Source organism: Pogona vitticeps, chromosome 4, assembly GCF_051106095.1.
Source record: "Pogona vitticeps strain Pit_001003342236 chromosome 4, PviZW2.1, whole genome shotgun sequence".
Lineage (NCBI taxonomy): Eukaryota > Metazoa > Chordata > Lepidosauria > Squamata > Agamidae > Pogona > Pogona vitticeps.
This window is the reverse complement of record NC_135786.1, coordinates 8,396,983-8,419,759: the sequence shown is the minus strand read 5'-3', so window position 1 is coordinate 8,419,759 and position 22,777 is coordinate 8,396,983. Positions and strand designations below refer to the sequence as shown.

The 22,777-nt window shown below is 39.7% G+C and overlaps 1 protein-coding gene across 11 annotated transcripts in view; it reads left to right on the top strand.

The window, feature by feature from the left end:
* ARFGAP1 (ARF GTPase activating protein 1) overlaps positions 1-22,777 on the top strand; it is a 37,555-nt gene that overhangs the window by 9,017 nt on the left and 5,761 nt on the right. Inside the window, exons 1-13 of one of the 11 annotated variants that reach the window (XM_072996743.2) lie at positions 1,438-2,009; positions 2,133-2,196; positions 5,877-5,986; positions 7,393-7,564; positions 8,183-8,283; positions 9,593-9,682; positions 10,461-10,557; positions 12,738-12,794; positions 14,193-14,225; positions 15,562-15,591; positions 17,376-17,432; positions 19,909-19,968; positions 21,868-21,944. In XM_072996743.2, coding sequence (XP_072852844.1) covers positions 2,137-2,196; positions 5,877-5,986; positions 7,393-7,564; positions 8,183-8,283; positions 9,593-9,682; positions 10,461-10,557; positions 12,738-12,794; positions 14,193-14,225; positions 15,562-15,591; positions 17,376-17,432; positions 19,909-19,968; positions 21,868-21,944 — 944 coding nt within the window. In that variant the 5' untranslated portion in view covers positions 1,438-2,009; positions 2,133-2,136. Of the gene's footprint in view, positions 1-1,437; positions 2,010-2,132; positions 2,197-5,876; positions 5,987-7,392; positions 7,565-8,182; positions 8,284-9,592; positions 9,683-10,460; positions 10,558-12,737; positions 12,795-14,192; positions 14,226-15,561; positions 15,592-17,375; positions 17,433-19,908; positions 19,969-21,867; positions 21,945-22,777 lie in introns of those variants that run through there. The other 10 variants (XM_078392002.1, XM_020809383.3, XM_078392004.1 and 7 more) reach the window with 10 other exon arrangements.

Sequence of the window (22,777 nt, the reverse complement as noted above, 5' to 3'; positions counted from 1 at the left end):
CGCCTGACTCCCCATCTCCCGCTTCACCTCCTCCTCTTCCTCCTTTTCCTGGGGGGGGAATGCCAGCTGATCGGCGGTTGCAAAATGGCACCCCCTGTTTTCTGGATGGATTCCTCGCTTACCGAGGCGGGGAAAATGGCCGCCCCTTTGGAGGATCCTCGCTGAACGGTGAGTTTTTGCCCCATAGGAACGAATTAAACAGGGTTTAATTCGTTCCTGTGGGGGTTTTCTTTCCGTTTAGCGATGTTTTCGTATAGCGACGTTAATCCTGGAACGGATTAACGTCGCTATGTGGGGCACCACTGTATCTGGTTTTCAATACATCTCTATGGGAAAACATGTTTCGCTTAGCGATGTTTTCCCATAGCAATGAATTTTTTGGAACCAATTAAAATCGTTAAGCAAGGCACCACTGTAGTTGGTTTCTTCTGTAATTCTAGTGGTTAAAACCACTGTACTGCAGCCAAAACTGTGCTCACGACCTGGGGTTCAATCCCGGGTAGCGGCTCACGGTTGACTCAGCCTTCTATCCTTCCGAGGTCGGTAAAATGAGTACCCAGCTCGCTTGGGGGGGCAATGTGTAGCCTGCATAATTAACTTGTAAGCCCAGAGAGTGCTTGAAGTGTTGTTGGGCAGTATATAAGTAGCACACTTTGCTTTTGCTTTCCTTTTCCTCTTCCCCACCTTCCTGCTATGAAAGGGCAAACTGAATGTCTAGCTTAAAATCTTGTTTCAAAAGTATTGTCTGGTAGAGCAATAGTTATCTTTTGATCTCCATCTATGATCCCAAATATTCTCTTTCAGGGTGGATTTGATGTAAATCCATTAAAATAATGATTTATTTATTTCAATTTTACACTTCACATCTACTATCCAGGCCACTAATCTGGGCGGCTTAAGGTTAGGAAAGAAACATAAACATAGAGTAAAATTAAATAAGAGTATAAATTATTAAGTAGAAAAGCTCTCCCCCCCCCCAAAAAAAATTTGATTTTAAAAAAATTCAAATCAGTTTCATTTAAAAAAATCATTGATTTTTATCCACCCTAATTGTTTGTTTGTTTTTAACTTTGAATAATGGTTTGGAAGAACTATTCCTACTTGAAAATTTTGCTTATCTGATAATTTGCTATAATTTATATTGTCCATGTTGCTTAATTCAGTGCTAATTCAATTAATTTGTGTAACAAATTACAACAGCTAACAGCAGTATATTGTGGTATTTGTCCTTACTGAATGTAAATGATGCTTTAAGAATCACCGCTTTGCATATGTTTATTTGACAGGTGGAAAAAAGAAGTTTTAGATCTTTGTTTCAAGGATAGGGAATGCTCCATCAATTTTTATAATTGTTCTTGTAAATAACTTGCCAGTAGGACATTAATTTCTGGTTTTCGCTTAAGGACGGTAATCCGTTCCCATTGGAATGGATTACAGTGGTGCCGGCAACACTTTATATTGCTGCTGATTTTAAAGTAAAATAAGGTAGAAACTAGAGCATTACCTAAAACTATAATATAATAGTATTATAGGCAATACAAATAAACAGTTTTATTGTATAAAGGCAATAGCTAAAATTTACATTTTTGATACACACATGCACACCCAGTTGAGAACATGCTTCACTTCAGAAGGGATTGTGTCAGGTAAAATATCTATTGTCTTGGGAATACTAAAAGGTACGTTCTATTGATAACTGTAATGGCTTTGCTTAAAGAATTGTTTTGGTTGACCAGTTAACCACCATTGTTCTTTAATAACTGATACTCTTTTGTTCAAAGTTCTATAACATTTTTGATCCATGTTGTACAAGTGAAACATTGACTCTATTAACACAACAGAGGTCCAGTACAGATGTAATACCATTGCCCTGTTAAAATGCTATTTAAACATTGCAATCCATTCCTGAGAATCTGCCCTCCTTTTCCTTCTCTGCCTCACCATTATCAATGATTTGGAACTGCGACACCTATCTATGCTTAACATCAATGGTCCTGTTGGGGTAGGGGGTAAGTAATGTTTTTCCAGCTGCCTTCTGGTTGGCAAACTGTACTTAACCAGGTCCCACTGCTGGAGTGCTATATACATAGTTTGATGCTGGTCTCTTTATTTGTCTTTTCTTTCTGTTCTAGAATCATGGCAAGTCCAAGAACAAGGAAGGTCCTTAAAGAAGTGAGAGTGCAAGATGAGAATAATGTAAGCAGTTCTGTGTGTACTCTTAGAAGCATATGATTCGGCAGCAGCGAGTCATCTTCAGCTCATATTAGAAAATCCCCTTTACTTCTTACATTAGGGTAGTGCAAGAATACACAGCCTCTGGCTGGTGGGCCTAATCCAAGTTCCCCATCTGGTCAGTCTTCTTCCCCAGCACCCACCAACCCTGTTACTGAGGATAGGATGGGTTCCCTAACATGCCAGCCTGTTCCCTTCCAAATGGGAAAATAGCTGATGTACTAAAAGGTCTCCTCATCATTACCTTCAGTCACAGATAACAGTTGGGACTACCCTTAAAGTGCCACTCATTGTCTTGCATGTCCCAACCATGGTCCCAGTTTGGACAACGAGTGGCATGTGAAACAATGAGTGTGCGCAGCTAGTACTCCTAGAAGGTCCTGCAATTCTGAGGTCTGCGCTCGCTTGGCTTCTGGAAAGGCTGAGCAGGTGAGCTGTCTTCCTCTGCTATTTCCCCAGAGTTTCCTGAATCTACCCTTGTACAGTATGAAATAAAAGCCTGTTTCATGTTAGCCAGTTTCTAATCATAAGGGAGGGTGGAGATGTTGACACAATGTAGATAATACAGGAATTAAGAGGCCACTATATTTAAACTCTTCATAAAGAGCACAGCTTACTAGTGTGTATAATTCTGTTTTTCCCCATCACTGGGTTTTCCTTTCAGTATTCTGTTTTCCAAATTTATAACAAAACAAAAAATCTGAGAAGTTTTAGCATTTCTGTGACGCACTTGGGCAGTCTTCTCATTTGTATATGTGTCTGCACATGCAGCCTTTGTTCTGTTCATTTTCTTCTATTAAACAGATTGATATTATGCAACTCCACAAGGTATCATAGATAGCTTTCTTAAATCTTTTACTATGATTTGATCCTGTGCAGAGCTGCCTACTTTGAACTCCCACAAAATTTCTATGTTCCCTAAGCCTGTTTTTTTCTGAGCAGTGGAAATTACAATTTTTTGCCCATCTGATTATTAGATATATACAAAACTATTTTGGAACGTTAGGACTCTGAGGCCAAAATTCCAAAAGGAGGACTTTTGATTTGATTGGCCAGAATCCTGCTATATCTTCAGACCAGCAAAAGTGTAATGACATGTCATGGCAGAAACTTGCTGCTAATTAGCTGACTGTTGCTTGCATTCCCAAGGGTATGCCATTGCTAGGAGTATCAACAACAGCCTGGTAATTAGCAGCAACTTGTGACGGTGATTTATGACACTGCATTTATGCTGACAGAAATCCACAATAGGAGTCTGTCCATTGAATTTAAGTGCTTGATACCTTCCATGACACTGTGATCCCCAGAGTGATGTGCAGTTCAGAATTCAAAACAAATAATGAGAAAACAAAATGAGAAAGACAGTTTGTAGCCACAGGAAAAGCAGCTAAAACGAAGTTGGAAAATATCCAAATTGAAGGGGCTGATACAATAAAAATATCTTCACCTAGTAAAAATTAATTCAGTCCTGACCAAACTACTTAGAGATTTTATGATGTTAAGCAATGTGCACCCAGTGTGTTGTATTGGATAGAATGACAGACTAGGACTCTAGGGTTTGAATCCCCGCTCAGCTGTGGAAACTCACTGGGGGAGTGGAACTGCTAAGACCACTCTTTAAAAATCTCACTTATCTTGAAAGCTCAATTAGGGTCACAATAAGTCAGTTCTGACTTGATTGCACAGAAGAACAACAACAAACAATGTGCAAATGCCATGAAGAAATACAGCTCAGATTCCAATTGGACAAAGTCCTGCTGCTAGCAGAATACACGTATGCAGCAGGTAATGTCTGTGCTGACTTGGTAACTTTCACTACAAAATTCCCATGGTTCACCATTTATGTTATGCCAGCAATAGGATTTTGTTCATGGGTTGCTTATGGCAGCGTAAGAGCAATTGCATAAATCACAGGGATAAGTTTCTGCGAATTAATTACCATATTTTTCCATATATAAGAAGCTCCCCACTTTTCTAACCCAAAATTAAGTAACCTAAATGGGGCTTAGCAAATGTAGGGTAAAAAGGATCAAAATGCTGCATGATGGCTTTGATCCCTGCTTTCTCCCTTTGTGCTAAGCCCCGCCTGGCTTAGCAAAAGGAAGGGGAAAGGGATCAAAGCAATTCCACTACTGCACAATCATTTTGATCCCTTTCCCCCTTATACAGCATTGGGATTGCTTTGAACCTTCCCCCCTCCTTTTGCTAAGCACCATGGAAAGCAGGGATCAAAGCGATCCTGCAGCACTTTGATCCCGGCTTTCCTTTTGCTGAGGCTTAGCAAGTGGAGGGGAAAGCAAGGATCAAAACCCTGCAGGATCACTTTGATCCCTGCTTTCTCTTCCATTTGTTTTTTCTCTCCTCAGCTTACTTCTGTATATAAGACAACCCTCAATTTTTAGTCTAAAGATTTTAGAGAAAAGTATAGTCTTATACATGGAAAAATGTGGTATCAATATTTGTGTTCCTCATATCTCACCAAGGCATACTGCTGGTGTAAAACAACTTGTTGACTATTATGAATTCATCACTATTTTTGCCGTTGCACTTGTGCCATCTTAAAAAGCCAGTAGGATTTTAGCCACACAACACTTATAGGAATAAGAATTCAGTAGTTATGGGATTTCTCGTGATGGATGCTGAAGGATCTTATTTGGGTGTGGTATTTATATGGGTAAGGACAAAATTACTACTTGGGGCATTTTAACATATCATTATGTAAAAAATTGTTAGAATCTGTGACAACCCCAGACCTACTGGAGTGTGCCACACTTTAATTAAGCTGCCACCAACCATTCCCTATAAGAAGTCACACAGACCAGGAATGGATTTTAACAAACAAAAGAACAAGGTTTATTTAAATAACAAACAGGGTAAATAAAATGATCAGGTAAATAAGATACTGTAACGTGGCGTAGTCTCAATCATGTACATACAACAGTTTGGTTCACACAGAACCCTTTAAAGTAAAGCACAGACCCTGAACCTATCAGTTCTGGCTACCTAGATAGAAACCTGAACCTATCAGGTAGGTACTAACTGACACACAGTTGTACTCAGTCTGACACACAGACTCCAACTCCTCACTCTCCACACGAGCTCCAAATATATATACAGTACAGCTCCTCCCCCTGATGTCCCGCCTTCCACTCCCCATAGGATGGAACTTTCCCTCCAAACCCATGACAGACAGGTACCATCAGTGCTGTATGTGACAGAATCTCCTTGAGAATTTCCATATATGCAAGAGTAGTAGCAGAAGCAATTCTTCTCACCTTTGGGCTGTCTTGATTGTGCATATTATTTTGCAGTCAGTACATAACTGGATTGATTAAAGATAGCTTTTGGAGTAGGAAAAGTTCCACTTCGTGTTTCCTCAAGAGGCTTTTGGCAAACGAGTTTATTTTATAGTTTTATAGAAACTAACAGGAAAAACCTCACATATGAACTTTATTTACTCTTTCTCCAGACTTCTAATGAAATGCTCTTCAACCTACGTTGATGTGGCAATTCTAAGCTTGCTTTCCACACATAGTATATTAATATCCTTTCGTAGGTGCTGTGTGGTTGGTGTCACCTAGAATAATTGTTCATTTGAAAGTGGAAAGAATTCCAATTGCCCTTTCCCCCATTTCTCTTTGTAGGTCTGTTTTGAATGTGGTGCGTTTAACCCCCAGTGGGTGAGTGTGACCTATGGAATTTGGATCTGTCTGGAATGCTCAGGAAAACACAGAGGCTTGGGTGTTCATCTCAGGTTAGTCATAGAAAAGGCACATCTCTTAATTTTTGGCTTTAAAAATATTTATACCATGCTGTTGTTTTTTAAAAAAGTAATATCACTGGATTTCTTGATGATTTTCTTCATTTGCTTTACAATAGGTATCCACTGTTTTGTGGTATAGAAATATTAATGTTAAATAATTTTGGGGTTGATAAAACAAGGAGGTTAAAAGGCCCGATTACCTGAATCCAGGGTGGATAAAAGTAAATGATTTTTAAAATCATATCAATTTAGATCACAATTAAAAATTTTAAAAAATGATTTTTTAATTTAAATTGTCAAAAATATCCAATTTTTGAATTTAATTTGTGATTTAAGTTAAATCCACCCTACATGATTCTAATGTAAGGATTGCCTCTCTGTGCTTCAAAAAAGAAAGAGTGGTAAAAAGTAATCTTTAAGATGTTGGTCACCTGAAGTGTCAATTCATTTGAGGTGTCCAGTATGAAATACCCGTGGAAGGAAAGTAAGTGCAAAACTGCTAAAAAATGTCTGGAAAATGTCTGTAATTTTTCCCATTTAACAGTAACACTAAGTTGTTCGAAAGCAGAGTTATATATTTAATTTTGGCACAAGCTGTTAGTTGTTCAGAAGGCATTCCAGGAGCTACAGGTTTTTGTGGACCTCCTCCTTTGTTGGTGAAGAGAGAGGTTCGTTTGCAGAAGACATGGTCTTCTCAGAGGCAACTTCATTATGAAGAGGGAGACCATTGTTTCTAAGCTGTTGGTCCTCCAGCAGAAGTAGAGTAAAAGACATAATGCCAAGAGCAGAACTAGGAAGACCTTGAGACCTACAGAACCAAAGCTGTCCTACCCCCTCAATGCTGCCACAAAGAAGTCAATCTGGAGCTGGCGTAATTTTCCCATCCCAGCGGAAGCAAGGAGGGGGAGATAGGAGGACGAAAAAGAGGCTTGTAAAAAGCTGCCCAGCACCACATGGCTCCCTACCTGGTGTGAAACCAGTCAGGCACTAGCTCTGCCACAGATTCTCCTCTACAAAGACTTTAGAATAATTCTGCCCAGAGCTGCGTATGTATGGCTGTTTTGTTTTCATTATCTAGGCAATGGTTCCCTTTTTATAATATACAAGTAACTTGTAATTCCCCTACCGTATTTGCATTAAAAGGCATTTTTAATGAGTTAACCATTCTCAGAAAGTAGTGACTTCTTCTCCTAAAGGGCTACAACACATATAAAGTGACCTGCAATCCCCCAGAAAACAGTCTGTTGACCCCCTTGGGGGTCCTGGCCTCCGGGCTGGTAAACATTGATCTAGGACGTGTTTGGAAAATCTTCTGGTGTGGTGTATTGACAGTAAGCTTAATTACATGGATAATGTAATAATTGAAGACAGTTTTTGTGTGTGTTTGGATTTTTCAGTTTTGTGCGCTCTGTTACTATGGATAAATGGAAGGACATTGAGTTGGAGAAAATGAAAGCTGGTGGTAATCTTAAATTTCGAGAGTTTTTAGAATCTCAAGAAGATTATGATCCTTGCTGGTCACTGCAAGAGAAATACAACAGCAGAGCTGCAGCACTTTTCAGAGACAAGGTAAATAAAATATATTTAAACACTATAGCATTAATAGCCTTAGAACCTTATTGTGAACCTGGGAAGCAATGAATGAAAGGAACTTGACCAGTGAGACTGAAGCTCTATCCAGTACAGAATTCTTTTTCAAAAAGTGCCGAAGTCAAGTGGATGCTTCTGGGGAGCATTTACAGAAGATGTAGGCAAAGTGGGGCCATCCACAGACATTGTTATACTACAGATCCCAGCGTGTAAGCCAGAATTATCAATAGTGAGTAATGTTGGGAGTTGCAGTCCAGAAACTGCAACTGGGGAGGCACGCTCAGCATACTCCTCTCTTTAAATAGTGTGCAAAGTCATCAGCTTTTCACAGTTGGGCTGGGTATCTCCTGTGCCTTGGGCTCAGTGCATTGAGTATTGAGATTCTATTAGTTCTCATGGCTAATACCTCATGACAGATTCTGTCATTCATCAACTTGTCTAGTCCATTGTTTTTAACCACCGCCTTGTGTCATGATATCAGGACATTAATTAGTCTTTTGAATATATAGTTGCTTTCCCAGATGGTAATATAAGGTTTTGGGGATTGCTGTGCAGAAGCAAATAGAATGGGGATCTGTTAAGTCTCTTTCCTTTTAGGTGGCAACATTGGCTGAAGGTAAAGAATGGTCAATTGAAACATCACCTGCAAAAAATTGGACACCACCTCAGCCCAAGGTTTCTCTGTCCTCAGCTCATCGGTAGGTGTTGTCTTATACATAATTGCTTTATTTTAAAATGGCCATTCTGATCACCAGAAGATGCATATTGTAAGGATGCTGGAGAATCTTGTGAGCACACATGGCTGTTGTAGTAAGCTGAGGCAACATACTTCCATATATTGTGTTATCTATATAAAGCGTAGTATGACATCACTGCACTCGGGTTGTTTATCAGTTATGTTAAGTGATGTGCGCATGTGATAGAAAACCTCAACAGCCATGTTACATTTCCATTTCACTGCACCTTTGGCAGGGATGGAAGGACATGTGGGGCTACTGCTTTTTGTTTACATGTAACGTGTGCAAGTCATGAATAACATCTGACTCCAGTGTATGGTATGAAGATTTTACTGGAGACTAATTCTGTCAGAAAAGAATGCCATAGATAAGTCTAAAATGGTTTCCTGCCAAGGTTTTAGTTATTTAAATTTTTTGTCTATTTTTTTCTTAATTTCTAAGAATCTGACTACATTTCTGCAGTGTGAAAAGCGAATTCACATTGAATTTTTCTGAAAGTCCATTTCTTATATTACACACACACACAATTCATTGAAGTAGAGTTAAACCTTTAGAATATAACCCCTCCCCACACAAAAAAGTTTGCTGTTTTACTTGTACAGATGTGACATGCTTTTTTCTCTGTGAAATAAATTGTGTCATCAGCATGGCTTTGTAACCGTTTGAGTGTTCTTCAAAGTAAATCTTCAATGGTGTTTGTGATATAATGGCAGGGATAGGAGCTCAAGTCGCAAGACTCTCTTCTCAAGTCAGACTTAAGTCACACTAGTGACTGCACTCAAGATTCCCCCCCCCCCCCAATGATTGAGACTCAACTCGTGACTTGGAAACCACCCCCACTCTCCCTTTTTTTCTGGGGTGGAGGGTAAAGCTTGCTTTTAATAAGAACTCGAACTTGAACCCAAGACTTGCTAACACCCCTGACTAATGCTTGTTGCAAGTGATGCATTTATGATGGCATAATATTTTGATGTAAAGGTAATATATGCAACTTCAGTTCCATTGCTTTGTATGTCATAAAAGTTTGTTTATGTTTTTAAAAATCCTAAATACGTAACACACTCCTAACTGTGTTTCAGAACTTACAAACCTCGGGCCAGCTTATACTGATTCTGTGATTACTGAAAGTGATTATGTCTATAAATAAGGAGAAGATCTTGGGGAAGTGATTTCCTGTGTTGCATGCACAGGACAATATCTGTTTGTGGAAGTGCATAATTGTTTGTAAAAGGTAATAATATTTTTGTTTTCTGTTTTTTTCCCATTTCAGAAGCTCTGCTGGACAGCAGCAAAATACTGGTGCTACATCTGACAAAGCATTTGAAGACTGGCTAAATGATGACATTGGTTCCTATCAAAGGTAAAAAAAAAAGAGACATTATATTTCAGTTAGATACAAAATTCTATAAAGATGGCTAACGAGAGTGATTATTCTTTCCCCTTATTGTGCCTTCTGTGTACCCTGTGCAACAATCTCTGCCACTGAATTATCCACTCATTGTCGGGGGGAAGGAAAGTTGCTTCTTATTGGACTTCTCTAGCAGCACAATTCTCTTACTGGATCTAGTCTTATTTATCTAATCCATACATACAGCAGTTAAAATACCTGAAAGGATCATCTGCAAAGGTTTATAATGTGTGAGAGACTTTCTGTCACTTGAATACTTTGCTATGCAAAAGACTCAAAAGGGTAAGGGTTAAGATTCTTAATTGTGTAAGCCTAACCAGTATTAATCAGATTTTGCTTAGAAAACTATACATTGCTTTGTATTATTGTCCTATAGATCAGCCTCCCTCAGTCTGGTGCACTCCGGTTGTGTTAGATTGCAGATGTCTCTGAATTATTGTCAACTCCATAGTCTGACCTAGCTGTTTAGTTGAACATTAATAGAATAGAAGGGCTCATTTGTGAAGGCAGCTGATCTTAAGGAAAGAGCTTATATTGTAGACCACTAGAAATGTTTGTGAAAACTATAAACCATACAAAGAATAAAATAAAACTCAGCAAGGGGCTGTCTGCTGCTGGTAATTTATTCCGTGTACTAAATGATGTATACTTTAGTTTAGATTATGTTAATTTCATAGAAATATGTTTTGATCATATATACCATTTCTTCATATTGAATGTTTTGTTTCAGTGGTCAAGAGAATCGTTATGTTGGGTTTGGAAATACAGTTACTCCTCCAAAGAAAGAAGATGATTTCCTTAATAATGCCATGTCCTCGCTCTATTCTGTAAGTAGACACTTTTAGTTATATCTGTTCTTGAAAGGTGTGGTCTTACTGTTCCGTTAGATTGTAATTAGAGATGGGCATGAACCAGTTCGTCCCGGTTCATAAAGGTAGCAGCACAGGTCCTACTGCTCCCATCCCCAGCCTCTGTCTCAGCCAATCAGCCACTCACCAGGCCCAGCTTGCTTGCTTTTTCCATCTGCTTAGATAATCTCCTAGTCATGAGCTAGAACACAGACTTCTTTGCCCTATCCTTTTGTTTGAGTGGGAGATCAGCCAAGGGGACAGGGCAGAGAAGCCTGAACTGTTTCTGGGACTGGAAGATCAGTTCAGAAGGTGCTGGAAGCTAGCACGCTGGGCCTGATGAGTGTCTGATTGAGGCAGGGGAGGGTGGGGAGGGGAGCATCAGTACCTGTGCTGCCACCTTTATGAACCGGGACAAACTGGAATGAACCACTTTGTGCCGATTCTAGTTGTAATAGTTAAAAGCTGAAAAACAGGGGAAAACATGCGGTTTTGGAATGATTGTGTTAATCTTGCAAGTGCAATGTTCAAAGGGGAAGACCTGCCCAATGCAGACAAAGGGGGATTTTTAAATATTCTTAATGATGGACCAGATTGTTAGAACAATAAATAACAAATTCTTGCTCACACTCCTATTGAAAGTTTATCTAATTGCTCTGTTTCACTTGCCAGTATGATTACTTGTAACTACTGTGCCTCTTTTTGCTGACTAAGCTGATGGTTGTCTATGCCAATCTATCTTGCCCTTAGGCTAGTATTTCAAGAAATGTTGAGTCAGTATTCAAAAGTCAAATTGTGTAGGATTATTTTCATTCTTGATTTCTCCCCACAAATCATCTCTCTCTCTCTCTCTCTCTCTCTCTCTCTCTCTCTCTCTCTCTCTCTCTCTCTCTCTGACTTCTGCCTAACTCTTTCTCATACTCAAGGTATCTAACAGCCTACATACAAACACTAAATAAAAAAAAATTATAGAATAATCAAGTTGGAATAGCACGCTTTGAAAGACTTGAAAGACTTACAATATGGTGTCTAAAATTGCAAAGTCTGCTAACATATTTTAAAAAGCAGTGCAAACCAGCAGCAAAAACAAGTCACATGCTTGCTTATTCCACTGATGTATGTTTTTAAAATTCGTACCTGAGAGACAAATAGGTAAGGAAAGTGGGATCCCTGACAAGAGAATCCCTGATAGACGAGAGTTACATCACCAAGAATGGACAAAGATCTATTCTTTCTCTTTCCAAATCCATGTTTTTAAAGTCATTTTGAAAATGAAAATATTTTCTGATTAGAGGTATTTTTCAAATAAAATTGGCTCATCTCACATATGGACTTCAGAAAAGGGATAAGGTATCTGGAAATTTCACTGCCACAAGCTGATCTTGGTCATTTGAAAAAAAAGCAATAGTGAAAAGAGGATTTTCCCTTTGATTTTATTTCGCATGAGAATTTTTTTTCCATTCTTCATTACTGGTAATAATAATGGTAGTAAATATGGAACTAGTCGAGAGGGAGTGGCTTTAAAATGAGATATTAAAGTTATAGATAATATCTGTAAAGTAGCAAATCTCATGTAAAATCTCACAAATTAAGTAACAGACATTTCACATTTTCAGTCCCGCTTCCCTACCACCATGGTTAAGCCCATTGTTTTTGTTAGGTATTGTCAAGTCACCAGTGACTTACCAGAACCCTATGAATAAGAGACCTGCACAATGTCCTGTCAGCTGTTGTCAGTTCTTGCAAATTCAAGACTGTAGTTTTTCTTTGGTTGACTCCATCCGTCTCATATTTGGCCTTTTCTTTTCTACTGCCTTTGACTTATCCCTAGCATTACTGTCTTCTCATGATAAGCCTAATGTATGGTGGCCTCAATTTAGTCATTTTTTTGCTTCAAAAGAGAGTCGATCTAGGCTTGCCTTTCTGGTGGTCTGTGGTACCCACAAAGGCCTTCTCTAGCACCATGTTCCAAATGAACTGATTTTTTTTCTTGTCAATTTTCTTCACTTTCTGGCTTTTACATTTGTACATACTGATCACGCCAATGCTAACTGATCAACAGTGATGTGAGGGTCTCTCTCATTTTGGCCCTTTGTGGATGTTCAAATAAAGAAACCGAATACATCATGCATTAAAACTGAGTTTGCCTTTACTTGCAGGGATGGAGCAGTTTTACCACTGGAGCAAGCAAGATTGCTTCTGCAGCTAAAGAAGGTGTAAGTTAACACTATAATCTATAACATAACATGGTAAGCAATCTATTTCTGATTAGTTTGGCTGTGTGTGCCTCGCTTGGGGAAGGAGCCAAGTAACATAGACAATCTTATATGTGCGAACACAGCTCTTATTTCCTGGAAACCAAGATTCTCCAGAATCTGAGGTTACTCTTCTTTCAAATCCAGCCACTGCATGATGGAATAATTACTGCATTATTACACAAATAATAATGATGATCATTATGATAACCAAGATGTATGAGTCCTCCTGAGAGACGAAGGCTTTGAAATGTGGCTTTCTAAGAGATCTGCGCTGCAGGCTATAAACATTGGTAGCCAGGACTATTTACAGTATTTGCCCAAAATGGAACTTCCTCATATTCAGAGCTGGGAATTCTTGCATCTTGATGAACTTCTCCTGTATCATTCAACTACCAGTTCCTGCCTCCTTTCCCTCCTCTTTGTGGAACAGGTTGTTGCTTCTGTTAGATTTTAAACAAAGGTTGGTTCTGAGTACAAAACAAAATATAAGATCAGATGACATGTATAGTATGTAAATGCACTAAAGATACTTTTATGCTAAGCATTTACTGTGAAAATGATATGACACCCTTGTCACAAGGCATCCAAACAACATTTTTATCCAACCCCTGTCATTCTCTGTTTTCCTTGTAATTATTCCATTTCATCTTTTATAAGAACTGAAGAGTAGTGCAGCTTCACTATTACACCACTATTGAGTGTAATATTATCATACCTTGGGTGAAGATGTTATTTTTTTGAAAAAAGAAAATGTCTTCTGGCTATATATTTTTTAATTAATTAGATCTAAATAAAACAGATTATAATGCTGATTTAAACAAAACATTAAAATGCCTAGTACGTTTCCACTTCATGACTTTTTTACATATAAAGTAGAGGTGGACCAAAGGGAACCAACACTCAGGGAAATAGTTCCTGGGGAAGCTGATTAACATTGCTCCTGACCAGTAGGTTTCAGCAGATTTTTAGCAGTGTAGTCTTTCTTTCCTCCATATATGGGGGTTGAGGGATGTGTTTAGAAATGGCTATTTTAGTGTCCTGACTCTTCCGTGCTCATATGGCCATGTAACACCTAAATATGTGAGAACTGCTTAATGCAGTTATAAAGTGAATACCTCTGTATTACAGAAGGTTAATTGTGGCATAGCTCAACTAAAACAATGCTTGTACATTGTCCTGCCTCTCAAGCAAGGCAAGTTTTGAAATTATTTGTCTTTAAATATCCTTAAGATTGGCAAAGGTTGTCCATCATTTTAAAGCATGGGAGAGTGTTAAGAGCTGCAGAGTGTTCTGTAATTTTGAATCTTGAGGCAGAAATATGATTGTGAAACAAGCAGTTTTTCCCTTTGTCAACAGGCTACCAAATTTGGATCCCAGGCAACTCAAAAGGTAATTATCACATATTCCTTTCTGTGGTTTATGCAACACTGAAATTCTTCACTGACTCTTTTCCTCAGTTCAAATTTTCTTGGAATGTTTGCAGTCTCGTGGATCTTCTTTGAAAGTCGACATATTAGATTCCAATTTTAGAGATATAGTGATGAAACCATCATGGGCATTAAACTTTTCTTTTTCCTGAAACAATGGTTAAAGTAATTTGCAAGAAGTAAATAGATTTGTGTCGTGAAACAGTCCGATGTAACATCAGAACAGACATTAAGATTATCTACTCTTTTGATGAAAGATCATGTTCATACAAACCTAAATTTCTCCATGTTTTTGTTATGGAATAGCCCCATTACATTAGAGCAGCAGGGGATAACCCAAAGTTCTTGGCCCACAACTCCTAGAAAGCCCAGCCAACGAAGTTGGTAGTGAAGGATTCTGGGAATTGCAGTCCAAGAACACCTGGGTTACCCTGGGAGCCTCTGCGTTAGCGTATCCCTTGGTCATAAGATCTGCGATGACCCTGTGTACTGTTTGATGCTTCTGCTCCCGTGAAGGCTATAAGCTTAGTGCAGCCCAGCTTCTGGAAATGATGTTTGCACTCAAACATCTTGTGACCTTTCTTCTAGGATTCAGTTTAACTGTCAGAGGAGCTGCCTGCATGAATATCACGTTATAGCAAACTGTGCAAAACAAAGGTTTAGCACGCTTTGGTGCATAACATTTACTGCACATGGTTGTTCATGGAGAATAACATTAATTGTAACCATTTTAGAAGCTAAAAATCTATGTTCTCAAAAGAAAAATGCAGTAAACATTCCTTGGCAGATCCTGAGTCTACATCTGAATACTGTATAAGGGCTGCAGATATTTATCCCTTAGGTAGGATAGCAAAAACTTTGATATCACCCCCTTTTTACCCCTTTGCTGCGTCCTACAGAAGCCAGAGCTACCTATTTCTGATGTTAAGTGTCATGTTAGTATCAACATGCATATCTATCCAGAACGCTGTATTAATAAGCCATCAGCATCAATGCTCGCTTGCTCTCAGCCATAGTTATTAAAAATGTCATCAAGTTGCCCCAGTTAGAAATGAGAACTGTTGCTTCCCAGCTTATGCTTACTCTGGCTTACCTTTCAGCCATGTCTGTAATATATTTAATTTAGCAGTTCAGTTTGCCTGCTAAATGGCAGACCTGGCCTTTTGCTTGTCAGTAAGGTACTGGTGTGGGAATAAATATGCATTCTTGCCTAGGAAGAAAGAGTGCTTTAGATCTTTTGCTAAAAGCTGCTTCTTCTACCTTCCTTGCTCTCTTCTCTTTGCTGCCTGGGTGTAAAGTTTTGGGGCCACAAACAGCAGGCAGAGCCGGTAAAGCCCTCTATTCTCATGCATGGGTGCTTTGCTACTGTGCTGATTTTGTACATGCTGTTGCTAGCTATCTTCTTTTGTTCACCTATCCCCTCCTTGAAACCAAGTCATTTTTGTTAAACAGTGTTGTCTGCATTTTTCTGTAATGTCTTCTATGGCTTGTTAAAAATAGGCTGCCTCAAGCAAATGTCCTCAGTTTTGCAATCCATGCTATTTTATAAATGTTCACCTTAACGACTTATTTGCTATGAGGATGTGGAGGGGTGCATTCAGAAATGAGATATATCCAGAACTATATTTGCATCAGGGAAGCATTTGGAATTGGGATCAATGACAAGTGTTTCACAGAAGACTTCATTAGTGGGGTAAAAATGGTTTGTAACATTCAGACCTCAGTGCTGTGTCTCTTTTAGTATCCGCTGGCAATCAGAAAGCCATATCAAGAAATGATGCACATCTGCTCTCACAGAAGAAAGATATTGATAAGATGGACTTGGTTAAACTGTCAACAGAGTCTTGATCTCACAGCCTCAGTAGGCATGATGAGAGTTAAAGTTGTAACTATGTCCCCACTAGATACTTGCGATACAGTGAGAGTTGTCAACCAAGGAAAGATGAGAAGAAATGTTCAGAAGGTTTTCTTCTTGGTCTTGGGTATTCATTGAAAGGACCATTGGTCATGTCCTCTAATCATTGTCCCTGGTGCCAGGTCTAAGCACATAGGCAATTATTACAACCAAGTGTAGCAATCTGGATCTCAGTATCATAAAGAAGAAATCAGATGCCCAAAGATAAAACAGCTCCACATTACTTTACTAAAAGAACCAAGCCAAAAGTATATTCCTTTATTACTCTGTGTGCACGTCTGGCTAGTAATATACTCCTCCCCCCCCCAGCAATTTGTTGGGCATAACTTCATGCAATTTAGCATAAAGTTCAAAGAGCAACTGTTCCTACAGGTCTAAAGAAACAGAAAAGGGTGAGAGGAGACATATCCTCCATTCCCAGCTAATAGGCCACCACCGATCCATGAAAAAACGGAATCATAAGAGAGATTCCTTTTGTTAATTTTGCCTGTCAAAAATATTAAGTGATCTTTTGCTAATGGCAAACCTTGACTCTAGAATAGAAGCTTTTTTTTTAATCTCTTCCAATAAAGTGGTTCTGTCAGGTTTTTTTTTTACTGCGTTTTTACATATTGGTGAAGAGCATCAGTTTTCAGCTGTGGAACCATTTTTGGATCCTGAATTCAGCCATATTTCCTAGAGAAAGAGATTCTTACCAAGATGGGTAAGAATGCCAGTTGTGTATTAGATCATATTTTATGTAATTGTTGTATATCACTTCCTTAAAGAGCTTTTTGGTTACATATTACTGTATTTTGCCATTTGGGGACTCACCCCCCTCCCCAAAAAGAATGGGTAGCCACTTGCAACCATGGGGTGCACATTTTGCCCGCATCTACTTTAATAGTCTCTTAGACTGCTCCTTTCTCAGTCTCTTCCTAGTGCAGAGGCTTGCTCTAATAGTCAGTTCAGGGATGCGAGATAGCTCTCTTGTCTTGTGTATCTCAGTGTGTTTTTCTTTTCTTTGTTATTTTGCATCTTGTATGCTTTAAGCTCACTGTGTTGCTTGTTTTGGGCAAAGCATAGGTCTCTTCTGTCCTGCTTTGCCCTGCCTCCTCTTTTGAAAGTCTAGCTACTAGCTACTTTCCGTGGCAATTCATGTTAGATGTGTCCTCCGAAGAAAAGTATAACTGACATTTTTGTTTTGCTTTTAACTAGGCTTCAGAGTTAGGTCAGAGTTTAAATGAAAATGTTCTCAAACCTGCGCAGGAAAAGGTAACTTCAGAAATGAGTATATGACTGATGATTTTGAATGTCATGTCCTTCCTCTGCCTATAGCGGGTTATCCTTCTTAAGCACTCATAAATTAGAATATATATAGTGTGTAGATAATATTATGTGCCCCCCAATGCAATCTAAAAATTAGTCCTTGTCAGTATTGTCAAAGCCATGCTGGCATATTACCCTTCAGGATACTTGCAGCTAAAGTTCTAGCTGGGTAAGTCAGTCAGTGTAATACTGTACTCCTCTTCTCCATGTAATCATCTTTTCCTCTATAGTCCATCTCTCTGAAACTCCTAGCCAGAAACCTCTTGATAGTCCCAACTAGAGTAGACGCACTGAATCAGTGAGATTTAAAGTGTTGACTTACCTTTCAATAATTGATTCAACTATTTGTGACTCTGGTATAATCTTAGATTCTTAGAACTGCAGAGCTGAAAGAGACACTAGATTAATTACTCCAGCTCCTGTCAAAGAGGCACAGTGGGGTATTGAACTCCCAACCTCTGACTCTAGAGCCAGAGACCTAAACCGTTGAGCTATCCAGCAGTTTTTCACATTTTATTGATATCTCCCCCCCCCTTCCTAGGTGCCGTGTGTCAATTTTATTTTGTCAGTCTGTGATGTAGGCCAGACTAATGATGAGCCTAAGTAAAAGGGGAGTTTCATGGCTACATGATTCAGACGTGGGTCTTGCACATCCTAGTCTGGAATTTTAACTACTGTACCCCACTGGGGAATTCCCCCCAGGCCTTTGATGCATAAACTGCCACCTCTTAATACCAGTAAGCAAACTTATTTGATCGTTTGCATGGAGGGAGATCTGGGGTGGTCCTGGAGGATGCAGAAGTCCCCCGAGAGATTCATGAAGTTGTGGGCTGCATGCTGTCTCCCCAGCCCTCACTAGCTTTATAAGAAAAGCTTGGAGTAGTTAATCCATGAAATCTTTATGTATTGGAATAATACAAATATCGCATAAAGTATGTTTGGGGGAGGGGGTCCAACCCCAAAGCAAAAGTGTGCAAAGCCATTCCACTGTACTGAGGGTTACTGTAGGAGTATATGTAGGATTATCTTTAGGGTTAAATTTATATTTCTTGAGCCTTCTGACAATTCCAGAACCTAGTGACCAACTGTTGCATTGGCTAGAGCAAAGTACTCCAGTGAAAAACTCAGGAGATGCATTGGAACAATATTCACTTTAGCCTGTCTTTAAAAAAAACATAACGTGCTACGTGGCCAGTGGCTGGGATGCAGAGAAGTTTGGTACTGCTGTTCTGATTATAGTGCTGTAGAATGCATAGGCTGTGGGTCTGTTTCTGGGTGGATTGGGAACAGAACAAGACTTTGGGAGATTAAAAAATCCTCTTCTGGTGCATGAGGCTTGACCACAGTGAAATCCACTGAACATTACCCCAGAATATGTGTGTGAATTTGCTTTGTTTGAAAGGATCCTTATATTGAAAAGAGATGGGCACAAACTGCAGTTCGGCCGGGTTTGGCGCAATGCCTGCACAGGTGTTCTGTGGGTGTTGTACGCTTCTCTGCCCCCTTTTCTGTGTGATCGGCCACTCACTGGTAACAGAGCACTCCTCTCCTCCTTCCTCCGTGTGATTGCCCATTCACTGGCAGCAGAGCTCCCCTCTCTGCCTTTTCTGTGCAATTATTCACTCAGGCAAGGAAGCAGGGCAGGGAAGCCGAAAATACTGCTTGTGAGTGAGCAGTCCAGCCGGGGAGGGAAGTGTGCGGTTCCCGCAAAACATGAGCTGAACCAGGCTGAACTGCAAGACAGCAGTCCATGCCCCTTTCTAATGTTGGCATTTGCCTCCATATTGAAACCATGGGAGAGGCATATTGAAGTTTTTTTAATCCACCTTGGGATGTTTTCAATGTAGCATTTTTCCTTTCTGCATTCTTACAAGGCTCTGTGAAAAAGCTACGTGGGACTTTAAGTCTCTTGGCAATCCAGGGCAAATGCTCTACGGAGACACCATGTTGCAAAACTAGGAGCAGGAAGAATTATTAATTACATTAGTCTGTGCATTCAGGAATCAAGATCTATGATAATAACAAGTAACTTCTTCTCAATTGAGGTACATAATATTTTTAGATAGTTTTAAAAGTCTTAGAAAAGGCTAAGCTTTGCATAAAAATTGAATGTAGTTGAATTTTTTGGTTATAAGCAAAAAGCACCTCAAACCTTAGTTTATGCTTGCCTCTTACTTGCCTGATAAGCATTCTTTGGAACACCTTGCATTATTTGCTTCTTGACCATGAAGTTGCTCCAAAATCTTTGCATTCCCTAAGGAAGCTTTCTCCCAAATTTTAACAGCTTGTAGGAGCAGATTTAGTGCATTCTCTCTTCTTCACTTCATTATTTACAGATGAAAAGATCAGGTTTTACTTTTGGTGTAACAAGCTTTTCTCACAGGCTGTTGTGATCTAATTATGGACATCTTGATTCATGTAGGTGAAAGAAGGAAAAATATTTGATGACGTTTCCCAGGGAGTCTCACATTTGGCTTCCAAGGTATGACGTGGCCTTCTAGGAGGCCATACCTTAAGCCAGTCTCCACATTCCTTTTGCATAAAGAGCTGAAGCACAATGAATCAGATTTCTTACAAAAGTAGGAGCCTTGGAAAATCTCTCTCTCTCTTCCTTTTGCCTGTGTATGTCCAACGACACACTATCAAGACCAAGGTCATTTTGAAATTGACTTAATTATAGTTTTGCATGGCAAATTAGGGAGAAGCATGATCTCACATGGGCATTTATTCCATGACTGAGGTAATGTGTGGATCAGGCCTTCCCTGATACTTGTCATTATCAGTATCTAGTAAAGAAATTGATATTTCAAAACATCTGTACCATTGATGTGACACAAGATTTAGAAAGAAATTCTAATTGCAACTTAATAAAGATGACATTAAAGCATTTTTAACTACAGCAACATGTTGAGACCAGTTGGCCACCGCTGGGCTTGTAAAGGAATGTGGAAACAGCTTAAGTTGAATACAAATCCTTCTAAACCTTGTTAATATATGTACCCTCTTCTTCTCCTTCTGTTCTTGCTGCCACCGCTCAATAAAACTGGTAAGTGCTAATGCATCATAATTTGTAAGTGATATTTTGCTTTAAAACTGTTCAGATACAGTGTTTTCAGAACAGTGGTAAACATATTTTTCTAGTATTATCTGTGCTTATTCTGAAGAATATATTGCATCTACATGATTGTTCTCAACATGTCCTAGCTATTGCCATCTTCGTTCTTAATTTCTGTTCTATGGAAGCTGAGATGAGCAGAAATAGTTCAAGGCTTTGCTCAGGCAAACTGAGGCCTTAGCAGCTCCTACCTGAATATTTTCTAGTTTTTTAAAATCATGCTTTTGTTTTGTCTCCCTGCTCCCCCAATATGTTTTCTATAACATAAAAAGAATGAAGACATAGGACAAGATGCATGTAGTGTCAGATACTGCTGTGTAGAATTTGCTGATTGCATAGAATGCTGCAGTCATCCTTAACAAATAGTTGTTTCCATGTATCTTTTGGACTCCCCTCTTCCCTCTTAGTGCATGAAACTGTGCACATGGCCCTTTGGAGTTTGCCTGCACTTTTTATTGTGAAATGTTAACACATACTTTTTGAAAGGAGTAACCAGTGAAGACATACAGAAAAAGACATAGTAAGCAAATATATATATATATTGTAATCTGGCTTGACTTATTAACCAGAGTGTGATACTCTGAATAAAGATGAGTGTCAATTTTGTCTTCCTTCCATAGACAAAATTTGTTGCGTGGCACCACAGATGTCGCATGACCGTTCTTCCCAGCTCCCAGGCCAGCAGGGGGCACTTATCGGTCATTGCGTGTTGTCTAAGTCCTTCTGCTCCAGTGGCGTGCTAGTCGGGGCAGGACCCCAGCCCGACCAGGCCAGTCGCCTCTGGCAACTGACCACTCCATCAAGGAGGCAGGACAGGGATTCTCCCTGCATAGCTGATGAGTGGTCAGCTGTCGGAGGATGTGGGGCAGAGCCATTGAGGCTCCTGCTCGGATTGGTGCGCTGCTAGAGCAGAAGGACCCTGGCAATGCGCAACAACCAACAAGTGGCTCAGCCAGCCAAGGGGGCTGGGAGAAGGGTGCCGTGTGATGAATTTCATCTGTGGGGGGGGAGGGGATGAAATTCATGCCCATCTCTACCTCTGAAGTTCTCAGAAATCTAAACGTGTGTACCAACATTTTTCATGTTACCAATTAAGCTAACCATAAGTTGTGTGTAATTGTGTGTAACTGTGTTCAATTGACTTGGGAGGCAGGTAGAGAGGTATGTGTGCATGTTGTGTTCTGGTCATTTGCTATAATGTATATATTTGATCTCTGTAACCTGCCTTTGGGTTCTCCCCCCCCCCAATCTCATTCTGTTCCACAGGTCCAGGGAGTAAGTGGTAAGGGATGGCGAGATGTGACCACTTTTTTTTCTGGAAAATCAGATGGGCCTTCTGAAAGGTATCTTCTTTGCTCTCTTTAACTAGATGTGACCGCTCTAATTCTTCTAGTTGGCTGCTGTTGTGACCAAAGGGGATTGGCATATATATCTGTCCACTTACAAACTTGTGGTTATAGCATCGTTCAGTGGAAATCAGCCCCTTTTATATACAGTGGTGCCTTGCATAGCGAGGTTAATCCGTTCTGGATTAACCCTCGCTATGTGAAAACATCGCTAAACGGAACATAAAAACCCATCGTTTAATGTGTTCCAATGGGCCCTAAACTTACCGTTCAGCGAAGTTTCCTCCATAGCGGCAGCCATTTTCGCGCCCTCGGTAAGCGAGGGAAGGGTGCGAAAACGCTGCGCGCGGCCATTTCAGGCGTACGGCGGCCATTGACTGTGCTTGAGTCTGCCCTTTTCCAAGTGCTCAGAAGCAGCAGGCAACATTTTACTAACCCTAAGTACAACCATGGAAACCAGGTGCTGCATATACATTTATAGCATTTATACTTAGAGTAGCAGTGATTCCCAACCTTGGGTCTCCAGCTGTTCTTGGACTAAAACTCCCAGAAACCTTCACCACTAGTTATGCTGACCAGGAATGCTGGGTGTTGTAGGCCAAAATGCTCTTCAAAACTGGACATTGCATTCCTTAGATCTTACAGCATTCTAAACTTTGTTGCTAGAATTGAATGGAAGCAGTACCTCAAAGCTTTCACCCCAAATTCCACTTTTCCATCTGTTCCTTTTCTGTTGGAAAGGTTTCCCTCATCACCTAAATAAACTTGATGTATTTGCATTTCCCTGTCGTGATCAGAAACCTATTCCTTAAGTCCCCTGAAGCAAATTG